Here is a 24,219-nt window from a genome sequence, read left to right on the forward strand (position 1 = left end):
ATATATATATATATATATATATATATATATATATATATATATATATATATATGTTTTTTTTTTTAAAGAGCATTTAGGCATTTTAAGAGAAGTTATTTTCTAGTTTTGTCTTCAAAAAATGGGTAAAGACTTTGCATCATTTAAGCCATTCATAGTTAGGAAAAGTGTAACCTATACAGCTGTCTGAAATGTTATTTTTTAATAATAACGATTGTCAAACATCTACAAAAACTACATGGTCAGTCCTAAAAATGTTAATTTCAGCACTTTCTAATCTGTCCAGAAGATCCAGTGAACGTCTTAAACTTTACTGGTGATTGAGGTGATTAAACAAATAAATAAATGTATCTGAGGGTCGACAGGATTTTTATAAAAAAAAAAAATAATAATAATTATACATTTTTATAATTCCAGCTCAGTTTCTCATGCACTACATTCTTTACAAAAGCAGCAAAAATCAGTTTCAATCCATTCGAGTGCAATTAAATCAGATGACTGCTGACTGGATGTGGATCATTTGTAAAAAAATTTGTTAAATGATCACTTAACATATTTTTGTGGCAAAAAGGTTTTTTTTTCTTCCTTTTCTTATCCATGCACTCTCTTTGGGTCCATCATCTGCTGACCAGCTGCTGTTGCATTTACTTCAAAACTCAAAATCCATTAGACTGCATTCAACTGAGCATCACGAAGCAGTTTTTGTATTATAACAGCTTTGTGAAGAACCGTAATTTGCATGTATTCATACACACCCACACTGAAAAAACGATTTCGTGCCAACTGCAAAGAAATAGGAAATAAGACAAAACTATTCAGAGTTGACATAAGCAAAAACTCTTAACAACCATTTACACTGTCAGTAGTCTTGAAATGATCTATAAGGAGGTATTTATGTTTTAATAAATGCGTCTGCTAAATTAATAAATGTAAATATAATGTAAATGTAATATCTATAAATAAAATATCCTGTCTATCTATCTATCTATAATTTTTCAGCTTTTACAAATCACTGTTGATGTTGTTTAACTATTAACACCCTGCTCTTTTGTCTCGTATAACACGCTGTAGTAAAAGTATGAATCATCCTTAAGTAAATGGAAATCCTGCTTCGCCTCAATCGTTTGCCATGCGTCTCAAGTAGCGTGTTTATTGTATTGAGATCACGTGACTGTGCCGACCAATCGGAGTTGCGGACGTTACGCCGCACACTAGCCCTGTGTTCCCTGCGCTCTCATTAAATTCACTCATCCGTCTGGGATATCAGTTTCATTTAAGCGAGTCGATTCGTTTGGATTGTTTGTTGAACTGTGATTCATCACAGTGTTCCCGTAAGTCTCACAAGTGCCATTTACGGTTTTAGTTAAGTTTAATAATTAGCTTATATTATTCAACCAGTCTGATGTCGTTTGTAAAGTTTTTTTCCAATCTTCTTTCGTTTAAGGCGCTAGTTATCCATACTCTGGAGAAAATGTTTCATTTAAGAGATGAATCATTTGCGGTTCGGTTCGACTGAATCACAAAAAAGATCCAGTTCAAAAGAATTATTCTTTCGCGAATCGGACATCACTCCAGACTAGGGGTCGAGCGTAGTGAGCATGTATTTATTAACACATCCCCGGTGAGCATCCTGAGCCGGTCTGTTGCACACAGTCAGTGTGGGGTGTCGATATTTTATCAAGGTCTTTTACTTTTTACATTAATGTAATATCGCGAATTAAAGAAACAGCCTCCCGTTGGATTTGATGTCCCTGCGACTGCAAGCTTGAGAGAGGTAGGTTTGATTCAGATGATGTATACGACCCTAATTCTTGTGTTGCGTACAAATATGAGATAGAACTTTCAATTGGAAATACATTGATTTGGATCGCATCGCGTGACAGTTCTCTGTCAAGTTTGCGCATGAAGATAAACAGAATCGCTAGTGTGTGAAATGCATGTTCATTTAATGAAGATTACATCTCTGAAGCTTTCTGTTGGCGTTTTAAACTTTATACATCAACATCAAGGATCAGCAGGATCTTGTGTCTCATAGTGCAACGTTTCCTGAGAAACATGAATGAGTGTATACGTATATCCTGTTTATTTAAAGGTGGGTGATTTCTTGCAGCCAATATAAATATTCAAAATCACCAAAACAAACACGCCCCTACCCCAAAAGCAGGGCTCTTGAGGGGGTGACTAATGACTAAAAGCATCACTTCTGTGAAACCACCATCTCCCCTATAACCATCCCCTTAGATTAATAATGTTGGTTATTATGTAAACATGTAAAAAATTATGTAAAAAAGCTGCACACAAGCTGAAGCAAGTTTGTAATTTTTCGCGCGAAATGGTTCAAGCGCAACTTTTGAAGTTCTTTAAAAATAAGACAACAGAGTGTGGTTTTTCCTTGATTAGAATTTAAAGACATTCCCCTGTCATAATGTCATTGTGCTGTTTGTGACTAGTCTGTGAGGGACTGAGAGATCATCGAGTATGTCATCCGTTGTGACATTAATGAGAGCTATAGAGAGCAGAGCAGATAGCTCCATATTATGTCCATTATGTACAATATCTGCATTTTATTGGACAAACTGTTCTAGATGTTTTTGGACAATATTAAAATCCTGTCTGGGACGTGTCCTGTATGAACGGCACATATAGCCACCCTACTCCAATACTGAAAATCTGATCAGAAATTTACACGGGTCCTACTTCTTGCCTTATCCTAAGCCTTCTTTCGTTCCACAGACATTTTCCTCTTTTGTTTTTTTATCTGTCTCTATCTTTCGGTTGTTGCTCGGCATGGCTAATGTCCATCCTGTGCACTGAGCGCTCTCTCCTCCACATCATGAGTAGACTTGCCCCTTACTGCTGATTGGCTACAAGTTTGTTTTGGTATGCAACTGACTCAATTTTCTAAAGAGTTTTTTTTAAATAAAAAACCTTTAAGCGACTGAGATCATATACATTTGCGCACACTTGTTTGTATGTTGTGCACCAGTCACATACATTTATATAACAAAACACACACAGCAAATTATATATGCATATAAACCAGTTTAAAGCTGCATGCATGTGTGTTATAAATGTAAAAATGTGTGATTGTTTTCAAAAAATATTTAAGTAGGCTATGTATTAAAAATCTATATTTTATATTGTTCATAGCCTATATATTTTACTTTGTTTTCATTTATTTGTAATAATGTGTCTCTCTGCTCGTGTATATACTGTACATAAGCATTTACTCAAACACACACACACACACTGCTGCATACTATCGAGTACTTATTTAATAAGCAGTGCTTTAAAAAAAAAGCAATTGAAGTTAAATCTGCTACATCAGTTATGGGAAACTTGCATGGAGTAGTAAGTCTGTCAACAGATAAATGACTAAACAATGAAAGTCTTTATCATTTACTCCACGTTTCCATTTGGAACTGAGTCAGAGCCGCTGTTTCTCTGTAAGAGAATAGTGGTCTGGCGGGTATTGCTTGTTTCTAAATTTAGATGTTGCTGTTCAGTATTCTCCCAACATCCAGCTTGCAGCTGGTTACATAATGCCTGTCGAGTTGAGCATTTTAATGAATTGAAGGGACAGTCGGATGCAATCTGAGTCTCGTCAGGACTGTGTGAGGTGATGACGCCGTAGCGCTTCTCTCCCATCCTTCTGTCAGCGGGTGTGATCTGAAAATAGTCCCCTAATGAGGGACCCTCAGAGTTCTCAGCAAAACAGGGTCAACTGCAGGGTCCCAAGAGAGATGAAATCATAATGCTCCTAACGGAAGGCCTCCAGAAAGTCATGGTTTTGCTTTGACAGAGGTTTGATATTTTCTAAAGGTGTGTTGGAGAGACACCAAGCAGTTGACGTCTTTCAGTGAGGTGACATTTCTAAGGTCGCTGTCAACTATCTCTTTATTTGATGCAGTGTGGCCTTGATGACCTTTAATATTGCTTGCTTGTTGACAAGACTTTCAAGGCCAGAGAGTCAGCACAAGTCTAAAATGACTTCTTGGAAACAATTGTGGTGAGGATATATTGCGAATGCAGTCCTTGCAGTTATTTATTATTGTATTTCATTTTCAAAAGGGCACGTTTGAATATTTTATGACCTCAAATGACCATAATAACCAAAGGCTATCTTTTCTCTGGAATGCTGCAGTGTGGTTGCTAGGGTGTTCTTGATGGTTTCTAGTAGTTGTTTACTGGCCAAAATCAAAATATATTTCTTTTGCCCAAAAAAATTTAACTCTGTTATTAATTACTCACTCTCTGCACAGTCATTTTCGCGGATTTGTGAGAACAGGGATCGTTGTTTTCTGAACATGAAATTTTTAAAGGAAAAAACTTTTTTTTTTTTTTTTTTTACCACAATCATTGTTGTGTAAACATACTCTTAGAAAAAACTTTGCATGATTTGACATTATCATTCTGGAATTGATTGGGTGGTGAGAAATAAAAAAATGACATGAAGTTTACTAAAATAATCATACAATGCACACATAGCTCCGGGTTGTCTTTTTTTGAAGGAATAGTTCACCCAAAAAATACAATTTGCTGAAAATATACCTACTCACAGGCCATCCAAGATGCAGATGAGTTTGTTTCTTCATCGGAACAAATTTAGCCATCCATTACTTACAATGGATCCTCTGTAGTGAATGGGTGCCGTCAGATTAAAAACATCACACTGATCCACAGACCTGTGAAGTGCCGTTAAAAACATCTTAATGATGAATTTGTTTATTACAAAAGTTTTTATCAGCTGTTTAGACTCTCATTGCACCCATTCACTCAAGAGGATCCATTAGTAAACAAGTGATATAAGTCTACATTTCTTTCGCTCCTTTTTTTTAGGGATGCACTGATATCACTTTTTCCATTACTCACCCGATACGATACTTTTATTTTTGGTACTTGTCGATACTGAGTACCAATACCGATATTTATATTACATATGTAAAAAAAAAAATTATATTGGGTACAGAAACCAAAAGAGTATGTATAATGTTAGCTGGTTAACTTCATTTATTAAATAGATACAGTCAAACCTAAATTTATTCAGACAACATTATCACAGTTTATTCACTGTAGTTTAAAAGATGGTAATATAATATGACAAGAACTCAGACATAAACTTTGTCAGAACAAATTCAGCTTGATAATGTTAGATAACTTTGATAGGAAGGTATGTAATGGTTTACAATCAAACAAAAAACATTTCAGATAGCTATTAGTATGACAGTATTTGCCAAACTAGTATCAACACTTAGTCGGGCAACCCTTAGCCTTAATGACTGCCTATAGCCTCCTGGGCATGCGGTCATCCAGCTGCATCTAAACCTGAACTTTTTTCCCAGACTCGGTCTGAATAATTTTTTGGTCCCAAATTTGTATAGTTTTATTGGTATTCTTCAGGTTTTGATAGCCCAAAATTAATTTAACTAGCCGGAAAAAACAAAACAAACAAAAAAAAAATCGGCTGACCTTTACTGTGGACAAATCAGCATGATCAGCAAAAACTACTAGCATATCGGGATGTAATGATTCAATAAACTCACAATGTGATAAAATTCACAATGCAGATTACACCACACAATTTTCTTACAATTTCAAATTCAAATCCTAAATTAAATAAAAAATTATAACTAAAACAAATCTCTTCATATAAACAGGCTTTCTCTGTGCTCTATTTTAAATCAGAGGAAACCATTTGAATTACTATCCAAAAAAATATGCTAAATACATGTTATTTGGATTTTCTAATTAAAAAATTTGAAAGCAAAAACAGAATGGTCCGACTTAAGCTTTGTGATTGAGACGCAAATGTCACTATCTGACAGCAGGTGCCACTACTGGAACAGCAGGTATTTAAAGGCTGCTGCCCCTTTAAGACTGAATGCACGGATTCAATGTAATAATGCACAGGAGATTTTTTTCTCCACTGTATAGGTTAACTTAAGACATAACCAAATGGGTTTACGAGAATACTTGCAGAGACAAGTTATTTTTAGATAATTTTGTGTGTATGTGTTCATTCCGAAGCAAGGATACGTGAAAGAGGAATCAATTCTGTGTAAGTGCATTGTCTGAAATGCTGCTCTCAGTGATTGCTTTGAATGAGAGCACGCAAGCTCTGAATGTGTGCGAATGGTTTAGAATGCTTGGATGTTTAAATCAGCAAGACTTAGAAACAAGTGCAAACTACAATACCTTTTACCTCTACAAGTGAGTAAACAACGCAAATCAAGTTAGGAATTTTACATCACTATTCAAGATAGCGATCTGTGTGAACAATTGGTTTCCGCAATGGTTTCGTTAAACAAAATAAATTAATTTAAAAGATTGACTCAAAAGAATAATCTGTTCACAAATCAAATCATGAACTTGCATTACCTAGCCAAAGATGATCTATACTTGAAAATATTCGAATGAATAAAGATTTCAAGTTCATCTGTAAAGCACATAAAGCTATCGTTTGACTTTATACACTTTTATTTCATGCATGATTCATATGGATTTATTAACTTAATGCAAAGTGTGAATTCTAGGAAAATTTTTGTCTCATGATGATGAGCATGTATAAACGCTCACTAGGAGTTGCTAAATGAACAGGGTGCTGCAACTGCACGCAGGTTTTTTTTTTCATAGGAGAATCAGTTGCCATATTGGTTAAAATTCCCAAACTGTTTACTTAAATATTCATTTAAGAAATGACATCACAATTAAAAGTAATCACTTTGGTAATCTAAAAAACTTTTCGGATGTAACTGTAATCTGATTACCCCTTATTTAAAATATAATTATAACGAAATACAGTTACTCATATTTTGTATTTTAAATACGTAACGCTGTTACATGTATTTCGTTACTCCCCGGCCCTGCTGGTAGTCTCCCGAATGAAGAATTTTTGCATGAATTCCAAAAATTAACTATAATGTCCTGCACCCACTAGTAAATTTTTTTTTGGTGTTTCTTTGTCTGAATATGACACTTATTACATGCTGTTTGGTATCAGCGTTTGGTATTAGGGGATTTTAACGAGGACCAGTACAAGTATGAGTACAGGAGCTCAGTATCGGGCCCGATACAGATACCAGTATCGATATCGGTGCATCCCTACTTTTTTAATTGTGATGACTTACACCAGTGAAACATTCACAATAAGTGCATTACAGAAGCAGTTTTGATTTAGAGAAGATCTATTGTACAAGATGCTACCAAAATCAACCATCTTCTTGCCTTGAAATGTTCATTTCTTTTATTTTGGCTTGCACATCAAACACCTTCTGTCAAGTCGCACACTTATGTCCAGCCCACATGCTGCTGTGTTGTCTCTTATGGCTCATCTGTGATTCAGCTGTGGAGTTTCCCCTTAAGGGCAACGAGATTCAGCTGAAGGGCTTTCTGTTTTTACATACAGTTACGGTCCGCAGACTACATTTCCAAACCACTGAGGCATTATGAAATAACAAGATACTCTTGTTTTCACTGAAATATCCCAGAAGGTCAATTGCTTATTCACATTGGCTTTGTTATACAGTCCAAAACCACTGTTTATGGATTCTGGTTATTTATTTAGTAATAGTAAAAAAAATAGGATAAAATGGTCACCGTATTGCATTTGTACTTTGCCAGCTTGTCCAAACCCTTCTGGCAGCCAACACGAAAGTCTCATCGATTTGCTGGCCGGACCATGAGGTTATTGACCAAATGTGTCATTTGAAATGCAGGAGAGCAGATCACCATCAAATGTGGATTTGCTTTGAAATGTTCTCTTATTGATCCGTGACTTCGGACTCGCAACAACTCAACCAGCTGAAAGGCAATTAATCTAGTTTTACAGCTGAATGCAACACCTTTTTCAAATTCATCTGGTGTTATAGGTCAAATACTTGACAATAAATAGATAAATAACGTAAAACCTGTAAAGCTGATCCATTTAGTTTCAAGCAGTTATATGACAGCTGAGGCTTTGGAAACAGATCAGAGGTGGCAGCACAGTTTGAAAAGCGGCGTCCACTCTGCATTTCAATTATTCTGCTTGGGCTGCAGTCTGCAGTGAAACAAGCACAGAAATATCTGACTGTCTCTGCTTCAAAGCTTTGTTTGAGACAACCCTGTCGAGGAAGATATAGTGTGTTTGAAACTGGGAAATGATGAACAGTCATGTGTTGATTGTGAAGCATGATGTTGTTGTACTGGACATCTGGTAAGTGATGCGCAGCTGTGAGGAGGCGTACAACCTCATCTGTCTGTGCTGCCACAATCAAGTGGCAGAAGAGCAATAATGTACTAAATTATTTTACCTGGAAAGGAAGCGAACAAAGAGTTAATCAGAAACACTTCAGCTTTAGTCATTCATTTAGTTCTCATTGTGAATATATGCAATTAGTTTCCTTATATTATTATTATTAATGTAGTTCTTGAATGGTGATATTATGTGAATGTATGTTTTGCATGGTGATAAGCATGTACATTTTTATTTATTTAGATTACATTACATTTGTGGGGTGGCAGTGGCTCAGTGGTTCATGTAGGTTGTCTACAAACCGGAAGGTTGGTGGTTCGATCCCCGGCTTCACCTGACACCTAACCCCAGCTGCTCCTGACGAGCTGGATGGCACCTTGAATGGCAGACACCGCAGTCAGTGTGTGAATGGGTGAATGTGAGGCAAATTGTAAAGCGCTTTTGATGGCCATGTGGTCTGTTGAAAGCACTATATAAATGCAGTCCATTTACCATTTACATTTGAATTTCAGATCACCATTACATTTGGCTGTGAAAATACCTCCATAATGATTATTTAAAGCTATTTTTGTGTGAAATGAGAAAATATAAATAAAGGTTTATCCATTGGATGCAATATTCACTTTTACATGTTGTTTGAACTGAAATGTGCCTTGGTATTGTGTGTACACAACCACCCTATATTGATAGAAATCTACCCACTTCTTTTATATATATATATATATTTTTGTTGTTGTTGAATGTAGCAATGAACATTAGAGCCTGACCGATATATTGTTTTGCCTATATTATCGGCCGATTTGAGCCTGTCGCGTATATATCTCTATCTGCCTTTTTTTTACTCCCTAATATCGGTATCAACCCCAAAAAAAACATATGGGTTGGGCACTAATGAACATAGCAATCGTCATTTACTCCTGACATCTGACATTTTTAAAGGGAATGTGCCCCCAATCTCCCTAAACGTGTCTATGTTTGCGTGAATCATTCGTGTACCAGCTTCACCCACAGAAGAAGTGAGTATAATATATATATATATATATATATATATATATATATATATTTTATAATCTTTGTAAATCGCCTTTACTAATAATGTGTATTTATTTGGACAGGAGTTTTAATTTGAGGGTATGTTCACCAAAATCGGAGGAAAGGTTAAGGAATTACAGCTCTTTAATATATACCTCCCCCCATTTGCAAATACCATAAGTAATTGGACAGTTGAACCAAAAGCAGTTTCATGGACAGATGTGGGCTATACGTTCATTATTTCTGCCTCATTTAAGCAAGCAAAAGGTCTGGAGTTGATTCTTAGTGTGCCATTTACATTTGGAAGCTGTTGCTGTGAATCCACATCATGTGGTCAAAGAAGCTCTCCATTTAAGTGAAACAGACAATTGTTAGGCTTCGAAAACAAAATAAATCCATTAGAGAGATAGCAGGAACATCAAGAGTGGCCAAATCAACAGTTTGGTACATTCTGAGAAAAAAGAACACACTCAGCAACATAAAAAGGCCTGGAGGTCCACAGAGGACAACAGTGGTGCATGATCAGAGAATCCTTTCCTCTCCAAAGAAACATCCAGCTCAGTGAAGAACACTCTCCAGGAGGTAGATGTGTCACTGTCAAAGTCTACAATCAAGAGAAGACTTGACCAGAGCAAATACAGATCATCTGTGAAACACTGTGGAGCAGTGTGATGGCCATGAGCGTGCATGGCTTTCAGTGGCTCTGGGTTACTGGTGTTTAGTGACAGAAGTGTACAGGGATATACTGTCTGCCCAGATTCAGTCAAATGCAGCAAAGTTGATTGGACAGTGCTTTATAGTACAATGGACAATGACCAAAAACTTACAGCAAAAGTAACCCAGGAGTTTTTGTAGGTAAAAAATAGGAATATTCTGCAATAGCCAAGTTAATCTCCTGGGCCCGGTTTTTCAAAAGTAATCCAGTAGGATTCTGGATAACGGATTGGATCAAATCTTGAAAATGTGTTTTTCAGAAGAAAAAACGGATTACATAATCGGATTAGATCACGTAATCCAATCTTGGTTTTTAATCCGGATCAAACCTTTAGTTAGTTTTTTTTTTTAGAACTTTTTTGTAGGATTTGGATCACTTTGATCCATAAAAAATCTGGATTAAACTGATCCCATCAGAAGGGTGGATTCAGCGTGGATTTCATGGCCAAAATGTAATGAAAACTTAAAAAAATGTATCAAATAATACTATATTTGGATCATGCAGTATCTTACAAGATATCCTATTTATTCATTAGGTTTTAATTTTATTTGTTCATCCATCAGGCTACAGTGATTAGGTAGGCTTCTTCTGTCACTAATTTATATATATATTCATCACAATCGAAAATATTTTTTTATATTAAGTCTTTTTTTTTATTTTTTATTCAATACATCTATACTTGATACTTGTTATAAATATTCTCAGTGTACAGTGTTTGTGTTGTAGGTCTCAGATGAGCGGACTGCTGGAAGAGGATGGGGTGGGGGTTTTCTTGTTTTTAGTTTTTTTTAAATGTGTGGGTTTTCATTTCAAATAAAAATAAACTTATATTGACCCCACACTGGCTATTCTACTTGTTGCTCTTTACATATCTATAGTTCTACATTGTGATTTCCTATCCTGTTTGGGCACTGGTTATCCAGCACTGGTTATCCAGATTTGGTGATCCTGAAAAGTTCCTATCCGGATCAGAATGATCCAATCCGATGTTGCTTTAAAAAACTGGCTCCAAAAGTAAGATGGATTACATGATCACGGATCGCAGAAAAAGGATTACTAAATCCGGATCAATTTTATCAATTTTGGAAAAACCGGGCCCTGATCTTAATCTGATTGAACATGCATTTCACTTGCTGAAGACAAAACTAAAGGCAGAAAGACCCACAAACAAACAACAACTGAAGTCAGCTGCAGTAAAGCCCTGGCAAAGCATCACAAAGGAGGAAACCCAGTCTCTGGTGATGTCCATTAATTACAGACTTAAGGCAGTCATTGCATGCAAAGGATTCTCAACAACATATAAAAAATGAAAATTTTATTTAATTTGAGCTCTTAAAAATGGGGAGACTGTAAAAATGGTTGTAATTCCCAAGCATTTTATGTTATATTTTTGCTCATCCCCTTGAATTAAATCTTAAAGTCTGCACTTCAATTTCATCTTGATTGTTTAATTTTACTTCTACTCTGGTGGCATACAGAGCCAAAAATATGAATGTCCAAATATATCGACCTAACTGTATATCCTCCAGGCTCGTACTGCTGTATAGAAGCATCCAATCAAAATGTCGTATTGAATTCATTTTTTTTAGAAATGGCTGTGAAACCGAAGCATTAAGCAGTGGGCGACTCAATCTTTAGGTCTCATTTCACATCTCTCCTCCTCCTCTCTGTCTGGCTGAAGTGGTGAAGATGCTCTGTGGGGTTTAATAGAGAACAGCATGGACGAGGCTGCCAGCCAGCTGGAGAGAGACCATGTTCACAGCGTGTACGAGAGGATCGCACCCTACTTCAACGACAGCCGCTACAAAGCTTGGCCCAAGGTCAAACAGTTTCTGCTAGAGCAGGAGCCCGGCAGCATCGTGGCGGATGTCGGTAAGGGTTTGCGTTCTGTCTTTAATGTGTCTCATGCGAGATATAAAACTCTCAGAACAGATCAATATGCTTTTACTAGTGTCAAAGTCACGCTTTCTTTGTAAACAATCTTTGTATCCTACGGCTGAAAATAAATGCATGTAATCTTGTCTTTATTCTTTTGCCTGCAAAAGCCTAATGGCCCGTTATCACATACAGACTTAGCAGACTGGATTTACTTCACCGCTGTTTGAAAGGAAATGCAATTATTCATATTAAAGTTTAATAAGGATGAATGGGCACCAACGTTATTACTGTACGACACTGGAAAAACAACCCCAGTGAATCATCCATTCGGGAAAAACAATTTTATGTTAATTATCCATTTTTATGACATGCACTGATTACTTTTTTGATTATTGCAGGATGTGGCAATGGCAAATATCTGCACATCAATGATGATATCTTTAAGTTGGGCTGTGACGTGTGTCGACCATTGGTGGACTCTGCGTGGGGTCGAGGTCACGAGGTGCAGCTTTGCGATGGCCTGCGTTTACCCTACAGAGATGGCTGTTTTGATGCAGTGCTCTCCATTGCAGGTAATTCAGCAAAATAAATACCCTTAAACATTTGGATGGATTCATTCTGATTCTCATTTACATTCATTTAATGATTCAGTAATTTAAATATTACATTAATGATTCTTTCAGTAATAATAATAATAAAAAACCTCAAAAAATTTATTATATATTATTATATAATATATCATTTTATATATTTAAAAGGTTATTATATAATTGTTTTAAAACTTCAGGTCAGTTGGTTTTTGATTAATAATCATCATAGTAAAAATACTGAGACAAATTAATTCTGTACTTCCTACAATTCAATCTTTTTATTATTAATTTAAAAATTAATTAGACTTAAAAAATGCATAAATAAAAGAGAGAAAGCAATTTTATGGTATATATCTCAACTAAATACATTTAATTAATATAATGAATTTTTTTTTGCAGCTAATACATAGACAAACATCTTATTTTTTAGATGTTAGGGGTGCATGACAAATATCGGCCGATAATTAAAGTGCAGAGTTCACACTACACAAAGCCGTTGTTAACCGACAACCTGCGCAAATCAACATTGATAATGAACGTGGATTTGCGCAGCTTGTCAGTTAACAACAGCTCTGTGTGGTAAAAGCTGCTCTAGGTGAAATCACTCACCTGATGGAATTTACCGCTGATTAGAGAACTGGCTTTACTGACGAGATGGGCATTAATTATCGGCCGATATTTATCGTGCACCCTTATTGAATGTCTATATAGTTTTTATACATTTTCAGTTTGTTATTTTAGAACATTAAGTTAAACTAAATGAACATTGGAAATGTTACTTTAAAAATTTATACTTTGGTAATTTTATTTTATTTAATTTAACGCTTATTTTATTTCAAGTAATGGAAATAGATTTAGGTAACTGTAATAACCCTGACATTCAAATACATTCTGGTTCTGATGCAGATTCCTTTTAATGAGTCAGTTCATTAATGATTCCATTATTGATTCTTTTAGTACTTTTGAGGAAGCAGTTTATTAGTTATACAAATGACTTTTAGTTCAGTGAATAAGTGTAGAACTGTTCTGATTGATTCAGTGAGTCATTAGAATGATTCAATCTGACAGAGCACATGTTTATGAATATTTTTTTTATCCGAATCATATACAAGAATCAACTCATTAGGGCCATTTGTTTGTGAATGGTCCACACTAGTTATGCTTTTTGTAACTGCGTGCAACCAGCAAGAACTATTCACACTTGAAAAGCTTTCAATTTCATATTTCTTTCTTTTAAAATGGGTCTTAATTCCCATTCATAATAGTCATGAAACTAGTCAAAATTATTTCACATGTAAATTAATTTCAACGATTTTTATTTCCTTTTATGCACATTCATGTTTTATTTTAGTGCAGAATGTATTGGAACAGTAAAAGGTCATGTTGCTGTAAAAGGAACATGCAGTGCGGACAGGCTCTGACATGAGATCATTAGCATAATGATCTATGAGGATGTCCATTCATAGGAGCACAATTCAAAATGTCATACACCCACATTAACACTAGTATTTCCATCAAACCATTTAATTTCAATCAGCTGATAGTGCTGCCATTAACTTGAAATGGAGCGGATATATAGGTTTATTTAGGCTTTATGAGGTGGAGGAAACAAGAGGTGTTTCTAGGCTACAGGAGATTAGTGCTTCTTGGAAGAGGCCTGGGAGTATTTGTTGTCAGGCGGTACAGCTGGGTCACCTGGCAACCCCTCGTGAATCCTCAGAGAGAAGATTAATGTGCCCATTGATGATATCAGAGTCTCATAATGGTTTAAACACTTTGAAAGCCCCCACTTAATGCAGGAAACAGCCCACCGCTATGAGCTGGGCTGTCTACATTGATTTTGATTTTTTATTCTTCAGAGATGTGTCCTACACGGGGACACTGTCTTTTCTGAAAGGATGGTTTACCAAAAATTTAAAATATTTAATTTTATTTCTTCATCGAAAAACAATTCTCTCTCTCACACTCTCTATCAGAATACTACATTTTGTTGGATTCAAATGTATTAAGTGTGCATTTTTTATTTTAGTTTCTAATTTAAAATTATTTTACTATTGTTTTATCATTATTATTAATATTATTGTTATTATTGTGGAATAATAATAACAATCAACAGTACTCATGTGGGACATTGAATAGACACAACATTGACTCACAGAAACAGTATATTTTATATATATATATTATACGACTGTCTTTCTGTTTTGTGATGGTTGTGCATGAGTCCCTTGTTTGTTCTGAGCAGTTAAACTGAGCAGCGTTCTTCAGAAAAATCTTTAAGGTCCTGCAGATTCTTCAGTTTTCCAGCATCTTTGCATTTTTGAACCCTTTCCAGCAATGACTTTATGATTTTGAGATACATCTTTTCAGACTGAGGACATTTGAGGGACTCAAACACAACTATTTAAAAAGATTCAAACATTCACTGATGCTCCAGAAGGAAACAAGATGCATTAAGAGCTGGGGGGTGAAAACTTTTGAAATTTGAAGATCAATGTAAATTGTACATAATTTGTGTACCGGGAAACATACAAGTATCTTCTGTTGCTTACGAAGGGCAGAACTAAATGGAAAACAATTATATTTCAACAAAATAAGAAAAATTTGGCCATCTTCATCGTGTTCAAAAGTTTTCTTTATAATAAAATTTATTGGATACATGGCACAAGTAGGGGTTTTATGGTACTGCATTAGGCGAATAAAATAATTAATTCTGGGTTGAAACTATTCCTTGAAATCATTCGGATATATATCAATGACCTATGAATTCAATTTCTTTCAATTGCTTAGTCATCCACCACATGTCCACAAAAGAACGGCGTGTCCGAGCAATAAAAGAGATGGCACGCACCCTGCGTGTGGGAGGGCGGATCATGATTTATGTTTGGGCCATGGAGCAGAAGAGGCGCAAGTTTGAGAAACAGGACATCTTTATTCCCTGGAACCCCAATCCTCCTTTATCTCCCGCCCTCAGACAGCGAGGCAATGGAACCCAAAGCGTCAGCGATGACTCCGCTTCCAGCGACAAGCACAGAAAAGTGAGAAGCATATCCTCCATGGTGGATGAAGGAGACTTGATCAGCCCCGGCCAGCAGAAACAACAGAGGCTTTGGTTCTTCTCCAGATCTTTGGATTCAGTGCTGGACTTCACCAGCCTGACTGTGTCCCGCTCCTCTTCCAGCTCTTTACAAACCCCTGTCGACGAAGCATCAGAAAGCAGAAGCCGGCGAACTAGCAGTAGAGGTCTCATCAGGCAGATGTCCAGCCTCTTTTCATCCTCTTCCAGAACCAGTCTAGAAGAAGACGTCTTCATCTCAGACCCCAACGAACAGGTCCATAAAAATGACAACAGAAGTTCTGGGAATGGAAATGAGACTGTTCCTGTGGAGCTCGTCCATGATTGTTCTGCAGTACCATTGCCTGACTTGGTGTCCTACCAGAGGGATCAGTCAACTTGTGAAGGAAACGTGGAGGTAGATGGTACACTGAGCCAACAAGAGCCCTTGCAGAGGCAGGAAAGCACAGCGTCTCTTCTGGAAAGTGATGGGATGAGTGGACAGAGCAGCGAACAGCTGAAGGACTCTTGTCTGAGATACTACCACGTATTCAGGGAAGGAGAACTGACACAGTTGATCCAAAACCATGTTGATGAGCTCCATGTTTTGCACACTTACTTGGATCACGCCAATTGGTGCGTAGTGGCTGAGAAGGTTCAAGTCTGGAAGGTTTAAGTTTCATTTTAAATGTTTTCATTAATAATATCCGTTTTGAGGTCTTTAAAAGTTTTAGTTGGAGATTTTAAGTATTGGGACTGTTCAGTATCAATGGCAATAACAAGCAAGGTATTGATGCTTTGACGAGACCAGTGTTGGTCCAAGTCGTAACTTTAAAATGTGCAATTCGAATTTGAGATTTAGTCTCCATTCTTTGTGATGTCTTAAGTTTTGAGTTGAAAATAACTGACTTCACTTGCACTGATTTTAATGGTGTATCACTATTAACTGTCTTAAGCATTGCCTGCCTGAAAAAGAAAGCATAGCACATCATTTTTCTGAACCAAACAATGTGAGCACATAACTAGTGTTTTCTTATTGAACGCTCTTCAGGAGTTTGTCTGTGTAGGTGTTGTGTTAGTATTAGCTGTTGTGCTGTGCTCTGAAGCTTTTAAACAAGATTTGATCTAGTCGACAGCTTGTTAATTGATTGCACATGATTTATGTTTGTATTGGTGTAACCTGACCATGTCAAATTGTCACAACAAAGGTCTTTCATTTTCCTTTAAACTTGAACCATTTTTATGTGTATTTTTGACGTAAATACAATAAAAGCACTCTATTTAGTTTTATCTGACCCATTGGTGCAAATACATATCTTCACAGTTAAATATATATATATATATATATATATATATATATATTGAATAAATGAATAAATATATTGAATAAATTGGTATAAGGCACCCAATAATGTCCCTTTTCAATTTAAACAGGTTCATGAAATACATGTTACTTTCATTATGAATTCTGTGACCTCACCTTTGATGCAGCTCTGTGAATTATTGAGTGCCTGCGCACCAGTTGATCAATATCTCTGAAATAGCCTCCTCCAATGACAGTAGCCACAGGAATGCCCCTTTTAATGACTGTCTGAAGAACAAAAAGATCCCTCTGGTAAAGTCCTACGTCAGGTAAATGCACAAAGTCACTGAAGGGTCAATTACATAAAATACTGCTTAGATTTTTTATGATGATATATGTGCATAATAGAGTGAAAGGGTTCACCTTCATCTGTGAGATAAAGTCTTCCAAGTTCATCCTTCCAGTGTGGATCCACTCCAGAAGTATAGAGCACTATATCCAGCCGAGGTGTTTCCTGTAACCAAGGGAGGTGTTCATGGACTGCACAGGAAATTACTTAATGCATTTTACTATAGTATCACATACTGGTTTATTTAAAGGAATCGTTCCTCCAAAAACTAAAATTTGCTGAAAATGTAGTCACTCTCAGGCCATCTAAGATGTAGACAAGTTTGTTTTTCTTCAGAGGATATTAAGAGAAATTCAGCAGATCCTCTGCAGTGAATGGATGCCATCAGAATGAGAGTCCAAACAGCTGATTAAAACATCAAAATGATCCACACGACTACAGTCTATCAATTAATGTCTTTTTAAATGAAAAACTGTGTGTTTTTTTAAGAAACAAATCCATCGAGACATTTTTAACTTCAAACCATTGCTTATGGCTAAAATACAATACAATGAAATACAATAAATGTTCTCTATGCGTAATATTGCTTTTTCAGTGAAAAATGATCTGCATCAGGAGAGAAATATGCACAGATTCAAGATTCAAGATTTTTATTTGTCACATACAAATTATATATAGCATATATAACCAGCAGTGAAATGTGAGCCAGGTCCGCTCCATGGACAGTGCACTGTGTACAAGATATGTCAGTGGATTTTGATGTGAGGGGATAACAGCAGGAGATTAAATTTTTCCCTCTCACAAAAGGAAGCATTATTGCGGATTATGGATTGATTTTTAGCCCGAGTGTTTAAAATTAAAATGCCATAATGATGAATTGGTGTTTTGCAAACACAGCTTTTCGTTTCACAAGATATTAACTGATGGACTGGAGTCATGTGGATTACTTCTGGATTTCTGTGATGCTTTTATCAGCTGTTTGGACTCTCATTCTATCGGCACCTATTCACTTGCAGAGCAAGTGATGCAATGCTACATTTCTCAAAATCTGTTCTAATGAAGAAACAAACTCATGTGCATCTTGGATGACCTGAGGGTAACATTTATGCAAATTGTAATTTTGTTTGAACTTATACTTTAATAGAGATTTATTGAAACTACATTTATTTAAAAGTCAAGATGTATATGTTTTTGTGAAAGTGAAGTGAAAATACCTTTCGAAACATGCTCTTTGTCTTCAATGCAAAATCTAGGTGACTGTTGTTTTCTCACAGGAACGTTTTTCCCACAATGCGCTGAGAAGGTGAAAACATCCAGTTCATCCTTAAATATGAATGCTGTTCCATAACCCTAGTGCAAAGAGGAAATGAAAACTTTATCATTTCTATAATTCTTATTATACATAATTCAGGAAAGCAACAGCATTTTGGTCAGTACAATATATATATTTTTTTCAGTTTCAGATATGATTCATCCACTATTAATAAATATTTATTTCTCAAAAATAAAACCAAAGAGTAAAACATGGGACAACAGAACAATATACTGTAGTATTACAAACCTCCATAGTACCGCCATAGTAGCGAAATATGCGAACAGAAAAGAAAATATGTTTTGCATAAGAAAAATCCTTTTTCCATTTTGACATTATTTTCATAACAAATAGGGTCTGTGCTATAATGAAATTCTTTTTTAAATAAATAAGAAGTACAATTGTAAATGTACCTACATCATAATATTTATCATATATGCATATATATAAATATGCACAAAATCCAGAAAATTATAAAGGCACATGGCAATAAATAAAGAACTAAAATTAAATTAAAATATAATAATTTTATTAGATATTGAGCTAATTTAAAATATTAGGCTTAATATTTATTATAATAGCATATAAATAGTACTAAAACAATCCTATATAAAGTAATCCAAATTATTTTAATATTGTTTTTAGGGTGAAATATGTCCCAGATGCCACTGATAAAGTTGGACAGGTACTCATCTGTATGCACACATCCCAGAAGGTCCGTGGAGTCAATCTTCGGGGCCCACATAACACAGTGACATTTAAAGTACATTATATTAAATTTGGCTTTGTTCAATATGCGTGTGTGTTAATATAAGTTGTAGATTCACTAATCATGTCCAACCTGTTAATCTGTTATGACCTGATCTCTAAGCAGACTCTCCAGGACTTTGGGGAACTTTCCCATGGGAAACCTGTGGTTTTCAAGGAGGGCACATATGTACTTGGCATGATGAACTATAAGAAGTGCTCTTGATTCAAGGCAAGACTGTGAAGACGAAAAAAAAAAACATGCAAATGAGCGAAAATGAGAGTTCACTGCTCTCATGAGAATTGTAAATGTCATGTCTGGACTAGTTTACACTCTAGGGTGTTTAATGTGATAATATTGATTATACAATACATATTCGGCGTTGATAGACCTCCTCCATGTCCCATGCACTGGGGTTTGTTTCAGAAGTGTTTACTTTTGGGCAACATGTTTGTATTTAATAGCTGCTCTATACATTTTTGGCATAGTAAATGAAACACTGTTTCCTTACAAGCAATACGTAACAACAGCTTGCTTGTTTACAAAAAACAGTTACAAAATCAGCAACTATGAATAAGTCGATACATTCCATTTTAAACCATTTTTAAAATCAGATTAAAGGTTATTGAAGACACGAACGCAGGAATACAACATATATCCACGATCAGCCCATATATATGGATGTGTAAAGTAAATTAGACGTTTGTGTTTCTGGGGTTGTTGTTGTCGTATTGTTTTTTTCTTGTTGAAATAGAGGTGTGCTACTGCCACCGTCTGTTGAGGAGTGAGAAAGGTGCAAATATGTCAAAATGTGCATGTATGGAGTCACTTTGCCTTATAGTTATAGTGGAAACATTTGGATATTCTATAATGAAAACAAGCATGCAAGTAAATTAACAACCTCAAACATGCACCTTGTGTATATATTTACATAATACATAAATAAATAAAAAGCAGAGGGGTGTTGTTCTGGCTGACTGCAACTTACACTAAACTGCATAGCCTATTAGGCCTAGGTGCTGCTTCTTACCAAATAAATGAATGAATGAATGAACATGGAATAGACTTGGCTTTATACTATTTTATTACTTTGGTCGACAGGAACATCATTTTTACTTAATTCAAAGCGAATCATTTACTGCCTTGCAGACTGAGCTGTCGGTAGTTTCCACTGTCATGTTGTCAGATAAAATGGGCTTCTTTTCTCAGAAAGAAGTAATTTGTCGGCAGGAACAGCGGAATGTACTATCACGAAAATAAATGTGTGAAAGATATGGGAACATTTTGCCAGGCAGAAAATAGACCGCCTGTAATAAATGATGTGAAAGCATTGCTGGCACATTTTGTGAAGCAGAACGGATTTTTCACAATTGTACTGAAAATTATCATGGTAATCTAGATTCATGGTCTCCACCACTCATAAATGAAAATTAATAAGTAAATAAATAAATATATAAATATCTTTAGTAGCAACAATATATGTAGCTAAACAACACACTTGATTAACTATTAGGCTATTTTGGTGAAAACTATAGATTTTTCGGTAACCGGTAGACCGGTAACCTACCCAGAAAAACAAATGCCAGAACCATTGCGAAATTTTGAAAACTATGATTTTAATTCAGTGATCTTCATCTTGGTGTTTTTAAAGCAAATTCAGTTTTTATTTGATTCAAATCCATTTATTTAAAAAATAAATAAATAATCAACCTCAGTTACTACCTCGGTGTCAAAATTTTATAATTTTTGTTTCATTTATTCAAATTTGCCAATCTTTCTCTTGAGAGCATGTAAAAAAAAAAAATTCACTTTTAGCTTATTTTATTAATGTAATTTACTAGTGTTTATAAAAAATGTCAGCTGGCTTTTGCTTTTTTTTCTATTCATTTTTATTTTAGTCAAATTTTTTAAAATAATTTTAATTTTCCATTTATTTTGTTTGAGCTAATTATTTTTATCTAATATTTATTTTAATTCAGCTTCACACACACACATATAATTTCCATATGTGCAAAGTTTATGGTTTAAATATTTAAGTGTAAAATTGCCACCTTTCATGAGTAGTTAATTGCAGCACCTGTAATTGTACTTAATTTATTTAATGTCAATTATTCAAATAATTGTGCAACCCATATTTGTACAGACGTCTCCTATATATCTTACCCGTCATCAGGTTTCTCCATCGTACTTCAATGTATTCTGTCATTTCCTCTGAAATGTTATGTTTGAATAGCGTGACCCATAATGCGCTCTTCTCATCATACCTAAAATATTGACATTCTTAGTCTGACCACAAATGAAATGAATGTGCATCCTCTTTTTACAGCTCTTCATGTGGCATTAACTCTGCTTTCCTTATGGAGTGGGGACCTTATGTTTACAGAAGAGGCCCAAGATGTTCCCGTGCCTTGCCTAAGGCTGTTGATTTAAATCCAAATACCATTCTTCAGATATTTCTTCTATTATATCACACAGCCGGTCTGTGTTGTGCATCTGTTCAAGCAGGCTGGTGGAATGGTGTGTGCCACCTTACATAAAGGATCCTTCAAATGCACAACCAGTCAACAACGACACATGAGTGCAGCTGTGATGAGCTTCATTCACTTACTGTAAACGTGCAATATCACTCACTTCATTCAAGTTACAAAGAAATATGTGAACTGTTGTAAGGTTGGTTTTAATAATAAAACCTTTTAGGTTGTACTCATTCTCATGTCATTCCAAACATGTATGACATGCTTTCTTATGTGCCACACCAAAGGAGATGTTTAGGAGAATGTCTGAGCTGCTATTTTCCATGCAGTGAAAGTGAATTGTGAACAAGGGCTGTCAAGCTCCGAAACAGACAAAAACAAAGTGTAAAAGCACCTTAAAAGTAATTAGTAAACTGAAAAAAAATGATGTAGAAATAATTTTGACTCATAAATTGCTAAATTCCACAAATAATTACATAGAAACCGCAAGTATCACATCCAGTTAAATATGAATTTTAAATATAAGTATTTGATATAATATTTTCTTACGCCAATAATCTTTGTTTTATTTACAACAAGAAAATTTTGTTAACAGTTGTGACTTAATTTGAATACTTCCAAAGTATTTTTTTGAGGAAAATGCAATTCCATTAAATGTAAGTCAAATGGGTTTGGAGCGATGCGAGTAGATGATGAAGTAGTTTTCTGTCAGTGTTATTTAATGTTTCCGAACAGGCAAAAGTACAAAAGTGAAAGCTTTATGGTTAAAGACAGGCTGCTAACCCAAAGGTTGTAAGTTCAAAGCCTTCAAGGTGCGATGCATGAACAAAAAGTTACGGCGATCACCTTTCGCCACTGTATCCTTGAGCATAATGCTTAACTCTAACTTTCTTCTGGGGATTTTATCTGTTCTATAGTAAGTGTGCTGGTAGTTCCTTTAGATAAATTGTTCTGTCTGATGACAAAATGCAATTAAAGTACTTTAGGTCCCTAAGTCAATCCGGGTGGAAATCTCCTCGGATGTGTTGAGGATGTGCTGTCACTGTTCAGTCCCTCCAGCTCATCTACTACGGTATGTATGAGCTACATGTTGAAACGTTGCCCTGTTTGCTCAAAGCGTGCTCTGGAATGATTGTCCACCGAGCAGATCATCTCATTAGAGAATCTTTTCCTGGAGTCTTTCCCTGCCGATCGGGAGAATGAAACATACATTATCTATGAGAAAAGGCACTGTATTGTGGTTCTGTATTATTTATTGAAATTTTGAAGTCCATAATTTTTTTGGTTTTATTAATAATGATCATATTTATACATTATTTAATTTATGTGTAGTAAAACATTAAACAAAAAATGTCCTATTCATGCTAAAACTTAGCCATCAAAAACAGGGTTATTATATATATATGTATTATATATATATATATATGTATATATGTATATATATATATATATATATAAAATTTCAGTTAGTTGCCAACACAAAATTTCTAATTTTCATTTAATTTAACCTGATTGACTAAAATAACTAAAAAATATAATAATAATAATAATAATAGAAATGTATAGAAAACAGCACAAAATGACAAAAACTTTACCTTAAATAAAATGGCTGATAAAAAAAAAATGATACTACAATAACAATCCAAAAACTTTCAATCAGTATTTACTTAAATAAAGAAAAAGGTAACTGTCAGATGAAGTTTAAAATAAGAAATAGTCACACTGAAAGATAAAACGTCACACTGAAATATATAGTCACGATTTTATCTTTTCATTTTTTTGAAATTTTAAAATATTACATTAATATAATAAAATACAATATTTAAGTATATATATATATATATATTTTTTTTTAAACGTATTGTTGCACATATAAATCAAAATATGTCAATATTTTTTCCAATAGATGGAAACGCACCAAATGGTATTGTAAAATTAAAGATAAGTTTCTCTGTATAATGTAGGTTTGAGGTTTTCATCTTTGCATAATATATCCATTACTATGCACCAGAGGGCTCTTCAGCACCCGTCTGCTTTCAGTGCACATGCTGATATTGTTCAATTTGTGATGGAGTAATGAGATCATGACCTGCTTCTGTTCTGCATGAATCTGATTTTTTTCAACATTACAGTCTCACTCCCAAAACATTGTATGTTGCAAAATTGTAAAAATGCTCAAATTTGACCATCATTTCTCTTCTGCATGTGCAGGAACAATAGGATTAATCTGTCCCCTCTGCACTTGAGTGCTTGGACCATGTGACAGCAGTCCCTAGTGAATTCCCTTTTTCATATCCATTGACTTCTTATCTTCCATATGGCTTTCCCCTCCTCTGTGTGCTCACACTAATCAGGGATCGGTTTGATTGAAGGGGGTGGTCGTTCTGTTTTTGACACAATGACAACAGTCTAAACACATCATTGTGTCTAAACATAGGAAAGATTTCTTTCAAGAGAAGATACTGATGTCAAAAACTGCCACTTCAGTAAAGGGTGGTAAGTAACAAATATGATTATTATCATAGAGCAAGTG

General features: G+C 35.2%; 2 protein-coding genes across 4 annotated transcripts; one reads left to right on the plus strand and one right to left on the minus strand.

Annotated features, from left to right (window-relative positions):
• Nucleotides 1-1,244: 1,244 nt before the first annotated feature.
• Nucleotides 1,245-16,798, plus strand: LOC113114778 (probable tRNA methyltransferase 9B). 3 transcript variants are annotated; one of them, XM_026281773.1, is made up of 4 exons: nt 1,245-1,328; nt 11,659-11,849; nt 12,254-12,427; nt 15,236-16,798. In XM_026281773.1, the coding sequence occupies exons 2-4, from the start codon at nt 11,696-11,698 to the stop codon at nt 16,174-16,176; spliced, it is 1,269 nt and encodes a 422-aa protein (XP_026137558.1). In that variant the 5' UTR covers nt 1,245-1,328; nt 11,659-11,695; the 3' UTR covers nt 16,177-16,798. The 3 variants fall into 3 exon arrangements, with proteins under 3 accessions (XP_026137558.1, XP_026137557.1, XP_026137556.1); XM_026281772.1 differs by lacking the exon at nt 1,245-1,328 and adding an exon at nt 1,465-1,771 and having other exon boundaries at nt 11,567-11,849; XM_026281771.1 differs by lacking the exon at nt 1,245-1,328 and adding an exon at nt 1,466-1,771.
• On the minus strand, nt 16,030-18,502 carry LOC113114779 (uncharacterized protein SYNPCC7002_A1628-like). Its single transcript, XM_026281774.1, has 4 exons — nt 18,367-18,502; nt 17,227-17,317; nt 16,981-17,123; nt 16,030-16,163 (listed from the first exon to the last, which is right to left on the minus strand). Exons 1-4 carry the CDS (start codon nt 18,376-18,378, stop codon nt 16,158-16,160), a joined length of 252 nt encoding a protein of 83 aa, XP_026137559.1. The 5' UTR covers nt 18,379-18,502; the 3' UTR covers nt 16,030-16,157.
• Between the last annotated feature and the right edge of the window lie 5,717 nt (nt 18,503-24,219).

This window comes from Carassius auratus, chromosome 15, assembly GCF_003368295.1.
Source record: "Carassius auratus strain Wakin chromosome 15, ASM336829v1, whole genome shotgun sequence".
NCBI classification, from domain to species: Eukaryota; Metazoa; Chordata; class Actinopteri; order Cypriniformes; family Cyprinidae; genus Carassius; species Carassius auratus.

What these genes read in the sequence shown, in the direction of transcription:
- LOC113114779 (XM_026281774.1), bottom strand. An exon ending in ACTTTATCTCACAGATGAAG is followed by an intron (nt 17,124 to 17,226) that starts GTGAACCCTTTC and finishes TACCTGACGTAG; the next exon opens with GACTTTACCAGAGGGATCTT.
- LOC113114778 (XM_026281773.1), top strand. Translation starts at nt 11,696, where the DNA reads ATGGACGAGGCTGCCAGCCAGCTGGAGAGAGACCATGTTCACAGCGTG. An exon ending in CAGCATCGTGGCGGATGTCG is followed by an intron (nt 11,850 to 12,253) that starts GTAAGGGTTTGC and finishes TGATTATTGCAG; the next exon opens with GATGTGGCAATGGCAAATAT. An exon ending in TGCAGTGCTCTCCATTGCAG is followed by an intron (nt 12,428 to 15,235) that starts GTAATTCAGCAA and finishes TCAATTGCTTAG; the next exon opens with TCATCCACCACATGTCCACA.